Raw genomic sequence first — 15,780 nt, forward strand, 5'->3', positions numbered from 1 at the left:
TGTTCTCTCAGAAACTGGCTCTCCTCTGGAGACCTCTGTCCCCTCTCCCTGTTATCTCTTGATCCGCAGTTTCCCCAGTAGCGTCCTGGGTGGGCTCTCCTCTCTCAGTGGAGGAGATGTCTCTTATTTCGCCCGAGACGTTAACTCCACGGCATCAGGTTTTATAACGTGGTCTTGAACCGTCCACTCTTTGGATGGGAAAGACAAGACTTGCCCGAATGCGAGCAGTGGTCCCTCCTCCGATTTCTTGTCAGTGGCGTGGAGCCACGGAGGATTCTTTCACCGGTCAGCACTCCCGACCTAGCTCTCCCACGGACGATGTCCATGGTGAAGACGCTCTCCGTATGTGGGTTGAGATCAGTTCAGTCGGTGTGGGTTGTGAAGGTAACTGCGCACACAGCATCTGGGGACTCGGAGTTAAATCGGACGCCTTTACTCTCAAAGCCTACCTGCCATCAGGAAGCCACAGACATCCACGTGACTACGTGGGCCCCGAGTGGCCGCTATTTTCTGCTTGCTTTAGCTGTTTCTCCTACCTTTTGACACATGCTTGCTGCCTGCTCTTCGAAGGGGGTGTGGAGAACACTGAATGTTGGGCTTGACCCCCACGTCTTCATCACTGCCCCCCACCCACCTCCCTCTGAGCCCCCCTGCCCTTGGCTGGCAGCCCAAGACCGCTCCCCCTGGGAGCTGGATCCGTGCCAATGCCTCTCCCTGGAATGTCGGCTGTGGTCAGGGCCCTTGTCATTCACAGATGGTCACACACAGGGTCTTAACTGCTTGGGACTCTTTACATTTGTCCTCAGCCTGTGTGCCGTGGGGAAGCCTTTCTTCTGGAGTGGAAAGGAAGAGGAGGAGAAGGTTCGTGCTCACCCACAGGCTTGCTGCTCACCCCCACCTGACTTCGAGGTGGAGATTTACAGCCGCAGCCTCCACATGAGCGGCCGTCTCATTCCAGGACCCCTGTTCTCCTGGTTTCTTTCGGGGCAGAAGCTCTTAAGATTTCACCTCCAGCTTCTGCCTGCTTCAGACCCAGTTCTTTGAGTGATCTAGGATGTTGGCACAGAGACAGATTCTGGTCTGCTGTCGATATCGCTTCCCCAGCAGAGATTTGGGGTCCGGGTAGGGCCTTCACGTACAGCTTTGCAGAACGCGCACTGCACAACCCTGCAGAGTGCCGTGTGCACTCTGGTCTACGTGCATGGTGCCCCCTGGAGTTGGGCAGAGGGACACCTCCACAGAGATACAAGGCCAACTTTGGGATAGCTCCCAGAGAATGCTGCTGTTGACCTCCCTGGGAGTCAGTGAGACAGGTGTTGCCCCGGGCTTTTCTTGAAGTGCTTTCTAGGTTTTAGAAGGTCCATCAGGCCCTGCCAGTGACTTCAGCTCAGCTCCGTATTCAGAAGAGGTTTAGTGTAATAAGGGAAGCCTCTGACAGGACTTGAGAGACCGTTTCATTTTTAAAATTTTGTTTGTTTATTTATTTATTTTGAGAGAGAGTGTGTGTGCAAGTTGGGGAGGGGCAGAGAGAGAGGGAGAGAGAGAGAATCTCTGTCAGCTGGGAGCTCAGAGCCCGATGTGGGGCTCAAACTCACAAACTGAGATCATGACCTGAGCTGGACACTCAACCGACTGAGCCACCCAGGCGCCCCAGATTTGAGAGAAAGTTTAAAGGTAGATGTAGATTTGGGGCTGAAAGAGCTTTCTTTCTTGAATGGGGTACTGTGAGACTCCTGTCAACAATGGCTCCTTACACATGGCTGTGAACACACACACACACACACACACACACACACACACCCTCCTCCCTCCCTCCTGTGCCCCAGGAAACAGTCTGGAACAGAGGTCAGAGTCAAAGGTTTTATGGGTTGGACTGTGGTGGAACTTGTTAACCTGGGGAGTGAGTTGTCCTTAACTGACTTGACATAGAAGTTTCTATACGTTACTCTGGTCATTGTAAAGTCCAGAAAGTCCTGGAAAGTTTCCTGAGCCTCTTTCACGTTCCTGCTTGTCCAGTCAAGTGGTAACAGAAAGCTTTATATCACTCCTTAGCAAAAACAGGATTGAGGAAGACAGTCCCACGTGGGTCGTGGGACTGGGCACGTTCTGGGGCACAAGAGAAAACAGCGTGGTCCCGTAGTGCTCTCTAATGTGTAACCTAAACTGACAGCCTTCCATGGGGACTAGAGCCTCCGACCACCTTTCAGAAATATATTGCAGGAGATTGGAAACGGGTGAGCGCTGTATTAACAGAGGTGACCGCGAAGCCCTTGGGTGTGTGGGTGCCAGCACCGCCCGGAGTTGCAACGCTTTCCTGTGCCTGCTGTTCACTCCTGGCTCCTAAATACGCTGGAACTCGCCCCTCCTGCCTGTTCCTAGATAGACAGGCGGCACTTTGCTGCTCCCCTGGGAGGGGCCCAGACACAAAGATGGGCTGTCGAGGCTCATGAGAAGGCCCCGTGAACTCCTCTTTTTTTTAAATTTTTTTTTTAATATTTAAGCTGCTCATCAAGGAACATGAAATGTGTCACAGTGTTTCAAACTCCAGGCCAAGACAGACTTCCCGAATGGCACGTGCCCGGAGATCTGAGAGAACAGAGGGGCTTTCTCTGAGAGAGACACTGTGGCCCTGAGCCCGTGGATGAAGCAAAAACCACGGCGTCTGCCCCCTGAGGTTCTAGGGCTCACGGGTTGCCAGGTTTACCCCCTGTGACTCGTCTTTTCTCTTCCGGACTTGCCATCAACACCCCTTGAGCACTTTTGGGCAGAGGCAACATTTAGATGTTCTGAAACAGACAGAAGTGTGGGCCCGTCCTTTTACTGGTGACGTTTCAGACGTACCGGGCCTCTGACTCCAACAGATAGATCTGATTCCAGATCTACGGAATTCCTCCCTGTTCCCGTGCCACAGCCACAGCCACCAGCAGGCAGTAAAGGTCCCAGGCTGGAGACTGCGAATGATCCCATGTAACTGATCCCCTGTAATCAATGAAAACCCTTCCCCAGAGGGCACGGGATTAAATACGAAGGCAGCACAGCCCCGTAGGTAAGCGCTGTGGAACCCAGGCTGCCTGAAGTTCCCACCCTGGCACCGGCCTTGGCTAGTCGTGTGAGCTCAGGAAATTCACGTAACCCCTCTGTGCCTGAGCTTCCTTACCTATGAAATTGGAGGGGGGGCGCCTGGGCGGCTTAGTCGGTTGAGCGTCCGACTTCAACTCCAGTCATGATCTCACGGTTCATGGGTTTGGGCCTCGCATCGGGCTCTGCACTGTCAGCACAGAGCCTGGAGCCTGCTTCGGATCCCCATTCTCTCTCTCTCTCCTCTCTCTCTCTCTCTCTCTCTCTCTCTCTCTCCCCCCCTCCCCCCCTCCCTCTCTCCTCTCTCTCTCTCTCTCTCCTCTCTCTCTCTCTCTCTCTCCCTCTCTCCCTCTCTCCTCTCTCTCTCTCTCTCTTTCTCTGCCCCTCCCCTGCTTGCGCTCTCTTTCTCTATCTCTCTCTCTCTCTCTTTCCCTCTCTCTCTCAAATAAGTGTTTTTCTGCCCCTCCCCTGCTTGCATTCTCTCTCTCAAAAATAAATAAGCATTAAAAAAAGAAGAAGAAGAAGAATTGGGGCACTCGGATGGCTCAGTCAGTTAAGCGACGGACTTCGGCTCGGGTCGTGATCTCACAGTTTATGGGTTTGAGCCCCGTGTCAGGCTCTGTGTTGACAGCTCAGAGCCTGGAGCCTGCTTCAGAATCTGTGTCTCCCTCTCTCTCTGCCCCTCCCCAGCTCATGCTCATGATCATGCTCTCTCTCGCTCTCTCTGGAAAATAAATAAACATTAAAAAAATTTTTTTTTAAGAATTAAAATTGGGATGGTGCTGTAGTACCTGTTGTATAGGATGGCATGAGGGAAAAATGAGTCAATATGCATAGCGCATTTAGAATCATGCCTGGCACATAGTATGTGCTCAGTAAATGTTAGCTGCTATTACCAGTAAAGTCCCAATGAAAGCTTTTTTTTTTTTTTGATTGAGTATGCGGACCTCTTGGCTTTAATAAGGCTTTAATAATCTGCGTGGGGCAAGGGGGCTTTCTTAGCCCACATGGCCATCTCCACATTCATCTGTCCCTTGGGCCACTCCCACCCTGTCCCTCCACACCTCCCTGAATCTTCCTTAATCCGTTCTTTTCTCCCCTGCTATGGAATCAGATGCTCTGGGTCAGGTTTGAGGATGCACATAGGTAGGTGGGGAAAGAGGTCTTTCCCTCACCCTCTGCTGACCCCTCCTCTTCCCCTTCCAGGGCGTGTGTGTCCCTCTAGGGGGTCAGAAGCATTCTGGGTGCTGTGGGTGTGGATGGAGACAGCGCTATGCTCCCCTCTTTCTGCCTGCCTTCCAGGGGAGCCCAGATGCCCTCTCCCGTCTGTTTCCTGAAATAATTGCTTGCATTTCATCTCTTCATCCAGGGGAAGAAGAAGAAGAGGAAAAGGGACAAGCAGCCAGGAGAGACCAATGGTAAGTTAGAAGGAGGAGGAAGGAGGAAGGAGCGGTACTTCCGAGGACCACTCTTTAACGTTAGGTTTCTCTCTGGGGGAGGCAGGAGAGACTCAAGGCCAGGAAGATGTGGGGGAACCCATCTTAGCCAGCCTTTTTTGTTTATGCATTTTAATTAATTGCTTCATGACTGCCCTTTTAAAGCTAGTAACATTCATTGTTGCATGAAAAGCACATTGTCATTCTAGTGGAATGTGTTTTAAAATAACTGGAGAGCCTGTAACAGGAGGGAGGTAGGCATGCCTATGCGGGACGTATGCAGTCTGCTTATTTTGTGTGTGTCTGTGTGTAGGGATGAGGAAGGGGCCGCGGGAGGAGGAAGGGGTGTGTGTGAGTGTTTGATATTAACTGGGCTGTTCCTGAATGTTCTGATGCATGCCTTTACAGTGGTAAATTGCACCCGATTTAAATTAAGGAGGTTTGTCATTCTCTAGAAGAAATTAGAAATACTGCATAGGCAATCTCAGAAGGTCCCCTTGGAGAAGGCCAGGCTTTTACAAACAACAACAACAATTTTGAAGGCTTTGTATAATTTGTTCTTTTTTTTCAGAACACAGCGAATGTTTCCTAAATCCTTGCCTTTCACTTCCTCCGATTACAGGTGCTAATGTCATTTTGAGTCATTAAAATAGTCGATAAACTGTTTTTTAATTTTTCTTGCCATTATAGTTTTATTAACATTAAACACGTATGACATTTGAACATCCTTTAAAATGACCATCTACACGGTTTCGTATGTTTCGGTAGATTTTTTTTTTTTTTTCAGTTGCTTTTGTTGTTTTTGTTTTTTTTTTTTTTTTTGGTTTTTTTTTTTGAATTTAATTTAACTTTTGCTTTGTTTATTTATTTATTTTCCCCATAACAGTTGTTTAAGCAGTGATGACAGTGACTTAGTGTTGAACTAACTGTGCAAATTGAATATGCAGTATTTCTTTAAAAGAGACTGGTTAAAACAAAAACAAAAACGAAAACCAACCAAAATGGAAGGAATTCAGTAATAAACCTCCTTAATCTAATGGCATTTTCCGTTGCTCCCACTAAGTTTTCTCACGCAAGCATGCATTCGCAGTATGATTATTTTCTCCTTTGCTTTTTTTTATTTTAGTTTTTTTCTTCCTTTTGCTTTTCTGCTCTTAATTTGCAAACCCACTAGCATTTTACTGACTGTACCTGCTTAAAAGCTGCTATGAGCTTCTGACTAACCCCGAACAGCTCATTCACACTGCCTGTTCACCATCATTTGTTCTTCTGTTAATAGTAATGAAAATCGGTTAAAAAAAAAAAAAGAAAAGAAAAAAAAAACCATTTCAAAAGCTGCAATATCCCAGTACCACAACCCTTTTCTTTTCTTTATTTCTTTCTGTTTTGTTTCGTTTTGTTCTGTTTTTATTTGTAGTTGTTTTTTTTTTCTTTTAAACTGTTGTACTCTGAGAAGAGAAAAGCATGTTACAAACTTAATTCCCTCCTTCGCTTTATTTTCTTCTTTAAGAAAAACAAATTGAGAGAGAGCTAGAACCAAAAGAAAAAGAAAAAAAGAGAAAAAAAAAAAAGGAAAGCAGAACCAAAAGAGGAAAACTATTATTTAAAATTTAGTTTTTCAGTATCTAACTTCCCTTTATCCGTTCAAAACGAATCGGAGAGACAGTCCTTAAAGAAGGGATACTGCAGCTTTATTTGCAACAGCTAATGTCACCAGTTGAATAAGAATGTGATTTTTTACCTTTTTTTTTTTTTCTAATTAAAGAAAGTTAAAAATCGAAAGTCGATATTTTGTAATTAGTAACCAGGTCATTGATTTATTCCCTTTTTTATTTTTATTTTTTTCTTATTTGTATCTTTCTCTCCCCCCCCCCTCTTTCCCCCTCTCTCTCTCCCTCTCTCTCTCCCACGTCCTCCTCCTCTGCTCGCTTCTCTCTTGAACTCATTCAGACCTGAGCGCTCCTAAGAAATGCCGAGCGCGCTTTGGCCTTGATCAACAGAATAACTGGTGCGGCCCTTGCAGGTGTGTATAGATTTCCCAGATTCGCTGTGCTGGTTTGCAGCTGGTCTATTCGGTCCTTTTCTCCCCCCTTCTCTGGCCTGTTGCTTTGTAGCTCTGTGTGTTGGTCTTAGGAGACACGAGGGTGCGGGACACTGCTCTGTGAGGGATGTGCTTTTTCTCCCCGCTGCTGCTAGCCAAAATGCCACTGTAAAACAGCATCATTTGTGCCTCCTCGGGTCAGCGACAGCCAGCCCCAGCGCGCCCCCTCCCAGGGACTGTTGCCTGCCAGCCCCCTTCCTCATGACAGTCCAGGATGGGGCTCAGTGACATCCATCGTAATCCTGGCCTAGGTAGAAGCCAACAACGTCACCTTTTCCCCTCCTTCTCTCTCTCTTTTTATTTATTTCTCCTCGTTGTTTTTTGGTTTCTGGTTGTTTTCTTTTTTTTTTTTTTTTTTTTTTCCCGTGTGTGTGTTTTATCGTTTTGTTTTTTTTTTTTTTTTTTTTTCCTTTTGACTCATGGAAGTCTTTTTCTTTCATGTCCTTGGTGAGGAAAGAATCAAATAGAACCGAGGTGCTAGAGAAGACGAGTCAGCTGTAGCTGAGATGACCCATCCAACCGAGCATGACCCACCATTGTGTTGTATTTTTTGTGTTTACCTTATGCTAACAGATGCAAATACTCCAAAGAAGTGTCGGGCACTGTTCGGGCTTGACCGACAGACTTTATGGTGCAAACCATGCAGGTATATTTACCACTGTGAGGCCTTTGGGAAAATCAAAGCATTCTGTCCTTCTGATACCTTAGTGTGTCGATATATTTTGACCTCATTCCCATCTACTTCCCCCCCCCCCCCCCCCCCCCCCGGCATCAATGACTAATGATCCTCATCCTTCAAAATTTCCTTGCTAATTTTATGCCGTGTCCTCTCCCCACTTCCTCCTTCTCTTTCCCCACCACCTTGCTCTTGCAAATACCATATCCGGATCCCTGGTAGGACTGAGACCACAACCTTAACAGACCAGGACGGGCACTTACCCTTTTGCTTTGAAAGCCAGCATCCTGGAACCGGCCCGGTCCGTGGCATGTGTGCCGAGCGTAGAGAGCCACCATTTCCAGAGGTTTGAATGAGCTCACACCTGGCAGCAGTAGCATCCCCGTGCACTTGGGAGTCGAGACCCTTGGACAAGGGCTCCGGGGCAGGCGTTTTTGGTTGTGTTTTGTTTCGTTTTTCTTTTACGTTTCAAAACCACATGTCTCTGTACAGAGGAGTCTGGTTAGCTTGACATTGTTTTACAGTGCTGAAAAGAAGCGTGGCATTGAACGGCGTGCACCAGCTGAAGGGCTGCAGGCGACGAGTCATGCAGTCCCATACTGCAGCGTTGCTAGCCTGCAGAATTAAAATATATATTGTATATACTGAGAGAGAGAGAGAGAGAGAAAGAGAGAGAGAGAGAATATATTGCTTCCAAAATGAATTAGAAGAGTGCAATTTAAACACCGTGTTGCACCTGCAGGTTTCCACCCAAGCTGTAATTTCAGGGAAGGTGTAGGTACTTCCTTCTTGGTGGAGGGATACCAACTCGTTCCTGTCTCATTTCCTTTCCTTTACTGACCACCTTTGGTTAAATTTGTTGTTTCTTTGTTCTGATACAAGCAGTCTTTGAATTTGGAATATTATGATGGTAGGTATCTCAACTCCCCGAACACGCTTCCCTGTTTGTAGTGCCTCCTTGTCACGTGTCCCTCTCCTCCATGCCTCTGCCATGTGTTCCGTGTTTAGACATTAGATCAGATGTCCATCCCATTAACGTGCATGCCCACAAGTCTCCCGTGTCTCTTCCCCTCCCCCGATGCCTTACGAGGGACCGGCGAAGTGCCTGGAGTCGGCCAAACGTGTAGGGGAGAGAGGGCCCCGAGCATCTTTATTGAGACAGAACTCCACAGACAGCCCTGTGCCCCCTGAGCGAGGATTCCAGGCCTTGAGAGAGATTCTGCAGTCACCCGTTCTGTGACATGGCAGTGTTCACAGAGGTGACAGATACCAGTCCCACGCAGTCCTGGGGTCTTCTGTGGGCAACAGAAAAGAGATTCGTGATGAAGAGAGTTAGGTATTTAAATTAGGCCTACCCAGGGAAGACAGGGCCTCTGCTTACCCTATCTAGGCAGCGAATCTGTGGCAGAATTTTATTTGTGCCGAGTAGGAAGATAATTAGCTGCGGAATCCTGTTCTGAGACGCCCTGTCATGGTGAAGGATTAGCTAATCGCGGGGCTCACTCCTGAGAGGGTTTCTCACGATCTGTAGAAACGTATGGTGAGGCCATCGTGCCCACCTCGCAATATGGTGTGTCGCCTAATTTGGGGGTGGAGGGGGGCGAGTGGCGGTTTATGAAGACGAAGAAGCCCTTTTTGGTTTCAAAAGCACTTGCTTCAAGTTAGAGGTGACATCCCCCCGCCCCCAAAAGTTACCATTACTAGCATTGGCCCGGACGGACATCCCCTCCTCAGACACAGCCTGCACCTTGTTTAAAGCCAGGGTGTGGTTATCTTCCTCAGAGGCCAGAAGTTTCGTTGACCTTTTTACAGAAAACAGGCAAAACCCAAAATCTTTGTAGCTGCCCCATAAACACGATTTTCAAAAGCGCAGCTCTCAGGGGCCGGCTGTCGGTACGCAGGCCGCCGTCCCTCCTCATTCCTCGGGGTTCTTTCCCCCCTTGGCACACCGTTAGAACTTTCCTGCTGGCCACTTTACTTCTGGTGGGGATGTTTTCCCTAAAAGCGTTAGCAGATGCGTTTTAGCTGGTTGGAAGGGCATAATTCCAAAACAGGATAAGGAAGAACCCTTAGCTTCCTTTCCGAGTAATTCCATGAGAAGCTAGAAGTGGAATTTTAAAAGGCCACCCCCTCGACTGGAGACGGAGCCCGCGTCGGGGAGGGCAGGCGGATGGGTTTTGCCCCCTGTTCCCCTCAACTTTTCCTCTTGGCCAGGATCTGGCCCGATGCTCAATCAGTAGGACAAAATGTGCTTTCAAGAAAGAAAAGCAGTTTACAAAATGAGGCGTTTTCTGGCCCGTCAGAAACGTGTGTGTGTTCCAACTGCCTTTTGCTCGGCCACCTGTTAGAAGGAGTGTCTCGCTGTCCTTCATGGTCTTCATGTCCCATGTTCAAAATGCTTCCACTCATCCCCTCGATGTAAACCTCCGTGTCAGAAGGAGGGCGGGAGGGTGAGGGGAGCGCCAGAACCGCTCCCAGCCAATCAGGGCTCTGCTCGCTACACAGGGTTTCTAATTTTATTTGACATTTGAGGACATTTTAACAAGATTCTGTTTTGAGCCCACCAAGTTGCTTTCCCATCTTTTTACTCTGCCCTAATATAGCATGGAATGCTGCTTGACGTCACTCCCTTGTTTCCTGTTTCTCCTTTTCTCTTCCCCCTCCTCCCTCCCCTTTGTCCTTGTTCTCTCTCACTTTTGCTTATGACCCGCCCCCCATCCCCACCCCGCCGTCCTCCCATTTTTTAAAATGCATGGACATCTTAGTTTTTTAAGCATGTTTTGATCTGCAGGCTAAGGTGGTTTAAAAACTCTGAGAGGCTTAATTATTTATCTCGGGTTCTGGGATGGGAGCAGAACCCACAGTCTGTTTCCATCTATCCCAGAGGAGAAAAGGAACCTTTCCAAACTGAAGGTGAGGGGGGCTGCCCTCGCACCCCTAGAGTTCCTTCCCACCCAGTGGGGGATCAGGTAGGCCCTGAGGCCTCCACCCAGTGGGCCTCACCGCCCTCCGGGAGGCAGGGAAGGCCAAGCATGCTCCCTCCCACCCTCCCTTCCTCCCCACCCTCCCGCCATCTCGCTGAGTCCACACCCCACGCACTGAGGGGCATGAGCAGACACCTCTGGGGGCACAGACCCGAGGAGGAACTCATTACACCCCCTTCCTTTCAAAGGCCAGTGACATCTGACAGCGGCTGCCTTCAACCAGGCAGCGTCTTCCCGCTTTCCTGGGATGGGAAGCCGGCCGGCGCTCACACACACTTGTCGTTAGAGTGTTATCAGCCACTGTTTTAACTGTGTTCAAGGGCTCCTTAGGTCAGCACATTCCCTGTATCTGCGTTATTTTTATAGCATGAGTGGGACTGATGCCCGGGATCACGTTTCCTACCAAATATCATCCCATCGGACTGGGATTAATACTAGGAAAAGCTTTGAGGTCACATGCTCAATTTCTTGAATCGATTTCCCCAACCTTTTGATGATAAGCAAGAGAGGCTCTGACATTCTCATTCCTGTTTCTTATGTAAACGAGAAGCGTAGAGGGGAGATTCTGGTTTTGGTGCAGGGCAAAACTAGGCTTTCCGGCTTAACCGCTAATCCCGATGACCCCCAAACCCCAGACGTTCCATGCTGTGGTTCCCTGGTACTTCTTCTTCGTCGTCACTTCCTTACGACACGCTGCGCCCTCCGTCCACTGGCCTCGGCATATTGACAAGGGCAGGATGCCCCTCCGTCCCATCCTCACTGTCTCTCCTTCCAGCCTTCTCACTCTGGGTTGGGGGAGGGGAAGACCCCAAATCTTTAAAAAACAAACCAAAAAAAAAAAAAAAAAACCAAACAAACCCAAAAATCAACTTTGAATCATAATTTAATCCACAACCTGCAGGCCATACAACCAGTTATTCTTGTTCCTTTGGATCATTTTCTGTTTTTCTTATTCTTCCCCCTCCCCCACCTTTGTTTATCCTCTTCTACCTGTTTTTGGTGGTTTTGTTTTTGTTTTTATTTTTTTGTTTTTGTTTTTTGATTTATTTTGTTTTATTTTTGTTCCCCCCCTCCCCCTCCTCTCACCTGATTCTGACCTCTCTTGATTTGGTGTGGTTCTTAACAGACAAGCCCAAAAGCTCTCTGGGCGCCGGCAGCCTGGCGGTGGTGGCCGTGGTGGTGGCGGTGGTGGTGGTGGTGGCGGTGGTGGCGGCAGTGGTGTAAAAACGTCTAAGCCTCTTGCCTAGCACTGCCTTCAGCTCTGTGGGCTCAACAGTCAGAGTTTCATATTGATAGGAGGCGCCTGGGGAAGGAGCTCTCTTTCTCTTTTGCACACACACACGCACACGCACACACTCAGAGCACCGGGGGTAGGGTGGTGGCGGTGGGAACGGAGGGGGAGATGCGATGGGCCGGCCAGGGGACGTCCAAGAGAAAGCACACACTTGTCAGGGGAATCGCAGCGCGGATGCAGCCGCTTTTCTGGCACACGGGCGCTGCATCATCAATCCAGTCTAGCCTGCTCAGTGGTATCTGGGCCCGGGTCGGGTCGGGTCGGGTCGGGTTGCGGTGGCGGGGGGGCGTTAGTGGGGGGCGAGGGGAGCAGGTAGGTAGCGGGGGGGGGGGGGGGGGTAGCGCTCCACCAGTAAAATGCTGTTTGCCAGAGCAGGCTCAGACGGGGGCGGCAGTGAAGCGAGCGTGGCACCCCCCCCCGCCCCCGCCCCCGCCCCCGGCGTAACTACCTGTCCCCCCCCCCCTCCCCCCCGGCCACGGGGCTTGCTGGCTCTTGGGGCACAGGTGACTCGAACTCGGCTCTGAGCAGTAGATAACGCTCTCCCTTGGCATCTTTGCCCCGTATTCACGGAGAACTCTCTCCCCCCTGTTTCTAGGAGAAAAAAAAAGTGCGTTCGCTACATACAAGGTGAAGGCAGCTGCCTCAGTCCACCCTCTTCAGATGGAAGCTTACTAGACTCGCCTCCTCCCTCCCCCAACCTGCTAGGCTCCCCTCCCCAAGACGCCAAGTCACAGACTGAGCAGACCCAGCCTCTCTCGCTGTCCCTGAAGCCCGACCCCCTGGCCCACCTGCCCATGATGCCGCCGCCGCCCGCCCTCCTGCTTGCCGAGGCCGCCCACGGCAAGGCCCCCGCCCTCTGTCCCAACGGGGCCCTGGACCTGCCCCCCGCCGCCCTGCAGCCGCCCGTCCTGTCCGCCTCGTCTCTGGCGCAGCCGTCGACATCTTCCTTACATTCCCACAGCGCCGTGGCCGTGGCCGTGGCCGGGACGCAGCCCCAGCCGCTGTCCCTCGTGACCAAGTCTTTAGAATAGCTTTAGCCTCGTCAGCCCCGGTTGGTTTGCGTAGTGTTGCGTTCCGCTTCTGTCCACCCCCGCCCCCCAGCACCCCCCCCAGCACCTCCCTCCCCCCCCCCGAAAGGTTTCGTTTTGTACTCTTTTAATTTTGTGCCACGTGGCTACATTAGTTGATGTTTATGGAGTTCATTGGTCAATATTTGACCCATTCTTATTTCAATTCCTCCTTTTAAATATGTAGATGAGAGAAGAACCTCATGATTCTACCAAAATTTTTATCAACAGCTGTTTAAAGTCTTTGTAGCGTTTAAAAAATATATATATATACATAACTGTTATGTAGTTCGGATAGCTTAGTTTTAAAAGACTGATTAAAAAACAAAAAGGAAAAAAAAAAAAGAAGCAATTTTGAAGCAGCCCTCCAGAAGGAGTTGGTTCTGTATTATTTGTATTAAATACGAGCTTGCGAACCAATCATTTTACATCTGGTTTTTAAACCATAAGGGCACGAGGAATGCAGTGCCGTTACTTTTTTTTTTTTCTCTGTGTGAAACAACTTTAATTGTGATGTTACTTGTTATTGTTTAAATGTACAGAAACAGAGGGTTAAATGTGTTAATATACCTTGTTCCATGGTGTTGTTCTTTTGGGGGGAGGGGGATGCTACTCAACCATTAATGGAATCACAACGCTGTTGGACCAGTAGTATTTATTGCTTTAGAGATTGCTCGTCGAACCTGTATGTCGTCCCTTTTAAAATATGTTTTCCTTTTTCTTGAAACTGTATAAAGTTTTTTTCCCCTTAGCATAAGCATCTTATATATAACAACTCATTTGTACAAGGTTTTTAAGTTTATATATAAAATGTGTATATATATTTTTTTGTTTCTCTTTTTGACTTTTTTTTTTTTTTTTTTTTTTGGCTGTATGAAACCCAGATGCCGCCAAACGGACATTAATAGTTGCATTTAAGGATCAGTAGCATTAACGAAAGTTGCTTTAAAAGCCATTATGTAAAACAAGACTTGAAAATTAGTGAGGGAATTTTAGCGGACGCTGTCTGAGCAGCAGCGGGAACCACCCTGTTTCTCCTTTGAACTCACAGTCGCCAGCTCTGTGCCCTTAGGACGTGGCCCGACTGTGTGCAAAACTTTATGTGCCAAAATTCTCAGTGACTTTAGCTTTCTCCCTCTTTTCGATGCTGTAATTTTTGTTCATCATGTTTTGCTGTGATGTTACATAGGTAGATTTGTATGTAGTTTTAATGTCACCTATAACAAGACGTGTTTGGTAGCAGATTGTCCAGAAAGCATTTTAAATGAAGAGGTATCAAACCCTTAGGGGCCAAAATTCTGTATATTAGATTACTCTTAAAGGAAAAACCAGCTGCCGCTTTTATGTACACGTATTCCATACGAGTAGGTGGCAAACTTTAAAAATAAGAAAAACCCTAGGCATGTTGATGTTGCAAAATGCTGTATAAAGCTGACACCTGTTCACTCAGTGCCATTGTAGTTGACATGAAGCGATTGTAAGACTGTCTCCGATTTTTCTCTGGTTTATTAAAATGCTAACTATAACATTTTTTGTGAATACTTTGAATGTTTCCTAACAGTTGTGATGTTACCGTTCCGTTTTATGCTCTTATTCCAATTTCATTTTTAATGGTTTGGAAGCCATTTTTGTAATGAATAAATGTTCATGCTGTACAATATCTGTAGCATGCCGTTCTGGATTAATAAAAGCAACTTAGTATGTGCAGATGAAGGCTGGTCACTTGTTTCTGATTTGGATTTTGCCTCTGGGGAGGCTGAATCTACCTTCCCCGGGACTACTGTCTTCCCAAGCCAGACCGTGACACCGGACCGCGTGGTTGGTGTGGGTGGCGGGTTGGGACTTGGGTCTCAGAAAGTGGCCTTGCACTCCTCTGATGGGTCGGGATGGTTTCCTTCCCCCACTCGTTCCCAGTGCCTCTGTGCCTTATCAGTGTCCCTGGTTGGTTCCTTCCTGAAAGCCAAGCACAGTCCCAGAGTACATGGCGCTCTTCTGGCTCTAAAACGGCCATCCTGGGGACACCTGGGTGGCTCAGTCGGTTGAGCGACTGACTCTTGATTTCGGCTCAAGTCGTGATCTCGCACTTGGGGAATTCAAGCCTCGCATTGGGCTGTGCCTGCTTGGGATTGGGCTGTGCGCTGACAGGAGCCTGCTTGGGATTCTCTCTCTCCCTCTCTCTCTGTTCCTCCCCCACCTGTGCCCTCTCTCTCTTTCTCTTTCTCTCAAAATAAACAAACAAAGATTTTTAAACAGCCGTCCTGGTATATCTTAGAGGTCCTTCTCACGGTATCCCGCAGAAGGGATTTAATTTGGGATAATGACACATAGTTAGTTCACCAGGAATCAATTTGAGACACCACATCATTACCACCGATGTGAAAGTGTTCTAACTTCTTTCTGCGAGTTGCATGCGGGGAGAGATGGCAGGGTGTTGGATGGCTGCGAGCCTTGTCGAGAAGGAAGGTTTCCAGAAAACTGGACCAAGACGAGTCACTCAGAGGCTTGTATGGAAGGGTCTTGCGGTCCGTGGGACTCACGTTCTGTGGCTGTGCCCTGGCGAGGGTGCAGGTTCATCATCGTCACGAACCAGGGGCCACAGTGAAGACCTGGCGGTCATTTCTCCCGCCGGCTAGGATAGATGGACGCACAGGTACGCCCCCGCTACTGGAAAGTTCGTGTTAGGCCTCTTCGCTCTCACGAAAGCGCTATGTTAGCACCTGTTTTCACTAACTGAAAGAAACCCGAAGAGGACTTTGGCTTTCGCGAGAAAAAAGGCGAAAAGTGAAAATAGCGACCAGTATTTGGCCGCGAGGCGTTGCAGAGGCAGCGAGAGTGGCCCCGGGAACGACAGTCAGCATCTCGGCGTCAAGCTGCTGCCACTCTGAACTGTGTCCGTGAGCACCTGTGCGCCCCTCCGTTTATTCTGTGCGTCCGGAACGAGGATGTGTCCTAAGGTATCAGACGAGGCTCAGGGAGGTCATTTGGGGGTCTGGGAATGCTCGAAATTTTCCCCTATAAATTCGTGGTAATTGCTGCTTCGCTTGACGCCTGGCTTCAGCTTTTACCCGAGGTTCCCTAAGACTGCGCTGCTCCGGACAGCGGGGGAAACCTGTGTATGTTCCACTCATCTAGGACAACTGTACC

At 48.8% G+C, this 15,780-nt stretch overlaps 1 protein-coding gene across 43 annotated transcripts in view; it reads left to right on the forward strand.

The window, feature by feature from the left end:
- The window catches only part of TCF7L2 (transcription factor 7 like 2), a 203,583-nt gene extending 189,240 nt beyond the window's left edge, over window positions 1-14,343 (forward strand). For 16 of the 43 annotated variants that reach the window (XM_043597534.1, XM_043597531.1, XM_043597532.1 and 13 more), the window contains 4 exons: window positions 4,448-4,496; window positions 5,086-5,136; window positions 6,465-6,537; window positions 12,165-14,343. In XM_043597534.1, the coding sequence (XP_043453469.1) occupies window positions 4,448-4,496; window positions 5,086-5,136; window positions 6,465-6,537; window positions 12,165-12,600 (609 nt within the window). In that variant the 3' untranslated portion in view covers window positions 12,601-14,343. Of the gene's footprint in view, window positions 1-4,447; window positions 4,497-5,085; window positions 5,137-6,464; window positions 6,538-7,188; window positions 7,263-12,164 lie in introns of those variants that run through there. The other 27 variants (XM_043597538.1, XM_043597539.1, XM_043597548.1 and 24 more) reach the window with 7 other exon arrangements.
- Window positions 14,344-15,780: the final 1,437 nt, after the last annotated feature.

Source organism: Prionailurus bengalensis, chromosome D2 (assembly GCF_016509475.1).
Source record: "Prionailurus bengalensis isolate Pbe53 chromosome D2, Fcat_Pben_1.1_paternal_pri, whole genome shotgun sequence".
NCBI lineage: Eukaryota > Metazoa > Chordata > Mammalia > Carnivora > Felidae > Prionailurus > Prionailurus bengalensis.